Source organism: Salvelinus fontinalis, chromosome 2, assembly GCF_029448725.1.
Source record: "Salvelinus fontinalis isolate EN_2023a chromosome 2, ASM2944872v1, whole genome shotgun sequence".
NCBI lineage: Eukaryota > Metazoa > Chordata > Actinopteri > Salmoniformes > Salmonidae > Salvelinus > Salvelinus fontinalis.
In genome coordinates this window covers 41185082-41191412 of record NC_074666.1, presented here as the reverse complement: position 1 = coordinate 41191412, position 6331 = coordinate 41185082, and the positions used below count along the sequence as shown (strand labels likewise).

Below are 6331 nucleotides of genomic sequence, written 5' to 3'. Positions count from 1 at the left end.
ATGAAATTCAACTCATTGATATATAGGGTTACAAAATGTTCTAGAGTTTTTCAAAAATGTCCAGGTTTTCCAGAAATCCTGGTTGGAGCATTCAGAATTTCCTGCTTATTCCCTCCCGTTTCCAGGAATCTTCCAACTGGGATTTCTGGGAAAGTTAACTAAATTGAGCAACCCTATTTCTATCAAAATAAAACGCAAACCCTGTCCATCTTGTATATGACAAAAGTCTACCTGAAAATGATGATTATTATTATAATCATGATTATTGTGTCTCAACATGATTATTGTGTCAAAAATGTTAATTTAAGACCATTAATTCAATGTGCTATGTTTACAGACATTGTGACATGTCTCCACAATGGTTAACTCCACTACTAAGAATGAAAAACATGTATATTAAACGTAATGAAGAAACATATTATTATTAAATAAAACATATTTTCAGATTGGGTTGCAAAATTCCAGTAACTTTCCCCAAATTCCCGGGTTTTCCAGAAATCTCAGTTGGAATATTCCTGGAATCAGGAAGGAATAAACAGGAAATCCAGGAATCCTCCAGCCAGGATTTCTGGGAATTTTGAGGAAATTATCGGAATTTTGCAACTCTAGTTTCAGAGTTGGTTAAAACCCTGAGATTCAAACGGATAGACTGTCTGTGATCATACAATTGGATTTACAGGATAGGAAGCTCCAAGAAGGGTTGCATTAAGTCATACATTTGCAATAAAATAACAAATAGCATTATAATAAAACACAATCCAACAGAGTAAAGATTTAAGCTAAAAATGTATTTGAAAACCGTTACTAGGTCCACTGTCTCATTAACATGTCAATCATCTTTAAATGTAAAGTTGCTTGTTTCATGTAGACAATTCTTAATAGCACTGACTGGTAAACTGGTCTTTAATGTTTTGTATTTAATTCATCATTATGGATATTTAATCCAAAACTAATTGTAGAAGAGGAAAACTGTGTGAGTAAATCTTACCTGAGCTTAGTAGAAGCCAGAGAATAGATATCATGTTGAGCAACCAGTTGCAGATCCCCAATCAGTTTTATACACCTAAATCTCCCCTTCAAAATGTTGTAATGTCAGATGATCTTCAAAGTAATTTTCCTTTCTTTCTGTTTCTTTTCGTTCTAAAATGTATTCTGGATAGTTTAAGATGTCTCTTCTTTACTCGCTTTCAACAGTAAATGGACCTGTGTGGGAAAGTTTGAGTGGCATCTGTATTGATTTTCTATTAACATGGTAAGTTGATACTTTTTTTAAGGAGTGAGGCAGACCCACTCCTTTGGTATTGAGGCAGTGCAGAGGTGAAAGATGGCTTTAGATGGCTAGTTACATAACTGCTGATTGATTTACTAAAGTAGAGTTTGTAGAATGTTATGTCCCTTGTCGACTGAGGTGAATGAAGCTACAGCAGCCAAGGGGATAATGTTTGGGGTCATTTTTTATGTCTGGGGTCATTTTTGCTTGTTTTTTCTCTTCTCCAAATAGCATTTTAGAGTTTTAAAATTAAGTAGAAATGCAGTAAATGAGCTTCAACTAAAGATTCCTTGGAAGAACCCCCCTTGCCTATACAGTAGGTGCACATATTTCAAAACAGTTTAGGTTAACGTTTATTTATCCTTGTAATGATGTATCAATAATTTGTCTGAAGGTTATTTGTCCATTGCCGTAACCGCGCGCAACCAATTTGGGTGCGCGCGCCCGTTTTTTGGACAGGCGAATACCCTCTTCTCAGCTCTGCTTGGGTGTGGCTGTTTGTGAGATGGACTTTTTTTTAAATCCGAAGTGTAGGCATTTTGGGGAAATAAACAAGACATTCGGCCTTTTCAGCTATGAGAGTTGAACAACAGAGTGAACATGGGGAAAACAACGAATTCGGTGAGCACTAGTTAGTAACGGAGTGGAATGAAAATGCAACAAGTGACATTTCAAAAAACTTCAGCCTTGCATGAGATCGTTAACTAACCAAAAGAGATACATCCTACATTTTCTGTGTAGATAGCCACTAAATAATATCACGACACGACCTTATTCCTTTGTGAAACAGTGAATGACACATTTGTTTCAACTTATCTCAAGTGTGGGAGATTCTATTTGTTTCTAAACTGTTGTCACAAAGTATTCTGTCTGACCTACAAATATGTTTGAAATGGCGTCTCGTTCAACGTATCACAACAACCAGGTGGAAAAATAGTTATGTTATTGTCATAAATCTTTGCAATAACTGTAATTAGCGAAAGGTAGTCTGTCAAAAGCACTAACACCATGCATAGCCTACACATCGTTTTGGAATATACCTGTATCCTACTAGCGTACTAAACTCCATTCCATGGTGAAGAAAGTTTATGATGAACTTCACCATGGAGTGGAGTTTAGTCTGCTAGTGTCCTACTAACCGAACAAAACCCCACCAGCTTCAACTCATTATGTTTCATCATAAACAATTCCCATTTGTTGTGTTTCACACTAATTTGCTCACTGTATCTATTGGTTATTTATTCTATTTTGTAACAGTGGAATGCAAGGCCAGGCAAATTACACATTACGTTTCACAAAGTACATGATAAGATTTATGACATTTGGGATAGAGTTTTAGTGAGTTGGTCCACTATTTGGCTAGTAATTAATCAACATGTCTCTAGCCCATTTATAGCCCCCATTTATAGCTTGACATAACTGTCCCCCCCCCCCCCCCCCCCCCAATTAATGTCCTATCTACAGTAATCTGGGTTAGGGTTCAAGTGGCTTTTTGTGTATGTCAGGAAAAACATCCACTGCCGTTGTCACTTAAAACCTAGCTATCATTTCAGGGCCCAAAATAGAGGCTGACCAAGACCACAGCTCTCCATATATGTCTGCCACACTGTTACCCTGACATTTCCACCTGCTGCTATTGGGGGGGGGGGGGGCTTTATATAGCCTCATGCCTCTCAGCTCACACACACACACACACATATATATATTATTTTAACTGTTTGGCCACTACTGTTCTGGTGTATCATTTCAAAACCTCAGCTATGGCTGGTTACGGATACTTTAAGTTATATTGTATTAGGTATAAATGGATCATGACTCCTGTACACTATGAGTGAGTGATGTTGAACATATTTACCAGGCTGTGGACTTATGTGAGACTTATCTGATCTTGCAAACTGGCAAACAATGGGCATAGCAACATTTTAGTTGGTTCCATCCCATTCATGTAGTACTTGTAATTGTTTTGGGCAATGTTTCCCGAACTGATCCTTGTGACCCTCAGCTGTTCTACATTTTTTATCTAATCCACTAGCACACCTGATTCAACTAGACAACTAATCAGGTGTTTTAGTGTTGGAATAGATCAAATATGTGCAGGGCCAGGACCGGTTCGGGAAACATTGGGTTAGAGTACGTGGTGGAATATATACTGTAGCCTCACATAGACTCCTATTTACTTCCAACGACACTACTCCAGTTAAAAATTGACCTCGAAATATGGACTAGAAATGAAATCCGCACAAATCAAATTTCTTTGTTCCCTCAACCTGGCACTGCCCATATGGAAAATAATCATAAAAATCAAATAAAAATCTTGTATGGCCGAAGAACATTATTTGTACAAAATCTAATAAGGATCTGGTAAGAATATGTTTTTTCTGATATGTCAATGGTGTATTTGTCTATGTGACTTATATGCCTTAAATTACACACACAATTGAATACATGATTGTGTTGAATTCCCTATGAAGATATGGTATGATATATGTGAGACAAAATATATGAATAACGAGTCATCTATGAGTATTATAAGAAAGTGTATAATCTGAGAATGTAACCTCTACAAAAGAAATGCTTTCCTTATAGGTTTCACAGTTTTTTATTTGTTGACTTGTAAAAAAAACAATGACAATTACTATAAGAAAAATACATAGATTTTAATTTAAAGAAATGCGTTTCCATGGTTAAGGATGGGCAGCACCTACTACTGGACAGTTGATTTATCCACAGCAGGGGTCTCCAACTGTTGGATTGTGAGCTAGCCTGCCTAGGAGTAGCTCGCCGAACAATTCTGAAAGTGCATGTCTTTTTCACGTTCCACCACAAACTGTGATAAACAAATCATTCAAGTATCAGATACTTCAAGCTCCCATACTATCAGAGTATGTGAGTGGAGTGGACCAGTCGGAAACCTCACTCATCGCTCATGGAGCGGTCTTTGCACATCGCTCAAAATCCTTTCCCCTGCTTGGCAAAAGATCAGTCAGACGTCACAGGGAAAAGAACTGCTCCTCCAAATTCCCTCCATTCATTGTGTGTTTAAAAAGTTAATTTAACAAACACCCCATCTACTTTTGTGACTATGTACCATTTGGCTTTGATGTAGGCTATCATAAGAAGCTTCAACATGTCGTAGGCTATTAAACAAGGACCTAGCTGATGAAATGCAGTGGTTGTTATAAAAAAACAACTTGCTTTTTCTCTGATTGTTTGATTACATACTTTTGACTCACATTTTACAGTTGGTAGACAACTATAGCACTGTTACAAACTCTTTTGTTTACAATATCCTGTATAAAAATGAAAACGTCTCCGATGCTGCTGCATGGGCTCATTCTTTGTCTTGCTATCAATTACACAGGCTGTGTGACCTATTTCTCGACTCGTATCAATAAGTCTGCACTTTAGTGGTGGGATAGGCTAAATAAATACAACATAATATGCCTAATTAAAAATGAAATGAAAATGGTGGGCAGAGCATGCCCAAAGCTTGTGACTGAGTGGCAAAGAAGCGAAATTGGAGTGAAGGCCAACGGGCCAATATAAAAAAAAATCTGCTCCTCATTCCATTCCAGCTCCACTCCGCTCACATTCTCTGCATACCATCCCATCAAATCCACATTGACATTATCCCACCCCTAATATCCTCAATTGGCTTAAAAAGCCAAAGGTAACATTATCTACCAATTAATTTCCAGCAATATTGCCCTGTATGTCTGTGTGGTGCATGCGTTTGTCTATTATTCTCTTAGTGGAGCCAGTTAGCGATCATGATAACTATCTTCTGGGTTGACAGAAAGACTACCCAAAACCTTCTGTTTGAAACAATCAGTTGTGTTGTGACAATGTAGGGATGGTATACAGAAGATAATACGGACTTGGTCTTTTACCAAATAGGGTTATGTCAAGAACAGCTCAAATAAACAAAGAGAAATGACAGTCCATCATTACTTTAAGACATGACGGTCAGTCAATATGAAACATTTTAAAATCTTTAAAAGTTTCTTCAAGTGGAGTCGCAAAAACCATCAAGCGCAATGATGAAACTGGCTCTCATGAGGACCGCCACAGGAATGGAAGACCCAGAGTTACCTCTGCTGAAGAGGATAAGTTCATTAGAGTTACGAGCCTTAGAAATTGCAGCACAAATAAAACCTTCACAGAGTTCAATTAACAGACACATCTCAACATCAACTGTTTATAGGAGACTGCGTGAATCAGGCCTTCATTGTCAGATTGCTGAAAAGAAACGGCCACCAATAAGGCCACCAATAAGAAGAAGAGACTTGCTTGGGCCAAGAAACACGAGAAATGGACATTAGACCGGTGGAAATCTGTCCTTTTGTCTGATGAGTCCAAATTTGAGATTTTTGGTTCAAACCGCTGTGTCTTTGTGAGACGCAGAGTAGGTGAATGGATGATCTCCGCATGTGTGGTTCCCACCGTGAAGCATGGAGGCGTAATGGTGTGGGGGTGCTTTGCTGGTGACACTGTCTGTAAATAATTTTTAATTCAAGGCACTCTTAACCAGCATGGCTACCACAGCATTCTGAAGCGATATGCCATCCCATCTGGTTTTCTGCTTAGTGGGGCAATCATTTTATTTTCAACAGGACAATGACCCAACACACCTCCAGGCTATTTGACCAAGAAGGAGAGTGATAGAGTGCTGCATCAGATGACCTGGCCTCTACAATCACCTGACCTCAACTCAATTGAGATGGTTTGGGATGAGTTCAACCGCAGAGTGAAGGAAAAGCAGCCAAAAGTGCTCATCATATGTGGAAACTCCTTCAAGACTGTTGGAAGAGCATTCCAGGTGAAGCGAATGCCAAGAGTGTGCAAAGCTGTTAAGGCAAAAGGTGGCTACTTTGAAGAATCTAAAATATATTTTGATTTGTTTAACACTTTTTTGGTTACTACATGATTCCATATGTGTTATTTCATAGTTCTAATGTCTTCACTATTATTCTACAATGTAGAAAATAGTAAAAGTAAAGAAAAACCCTTGAATGAGTAGGTGTGCCCAAACTTTTGACCGGTACTGTATACAGTGCATTC

At 38.2% G+C, this 6331-nt stretch overlaps 1 protein-coding gene across 7 annotated transcripts in view; it reads left to right on the top strand.

The window, feature by feature from the left end:
- The first annotated feature begins 1718 nt into the window (after positions 1–1718).
- Positions 1719–6331, top strand: part of LOC129819003 (ubiquitin carboxyl-terminal hydrolase 28-like) — a 28516-nt gene continuing 23903 nt past the window's right edge. For all 7 annotated transcript variants that reach the window (XM_055875516.1, XM_055875507.1, XM_055875479.1 and 4 more), the window contains exon 1: positions 1719–1891. In XM_055875516.1, the coding sequence (XP_055731491.1) occupies positions 1871–1891 (21 nt within the window). In that variant the 5' untranslated portion in view covers positions 1719–1870. The remainder of the gene's footprint in view (positions 1892–6331) is intronic.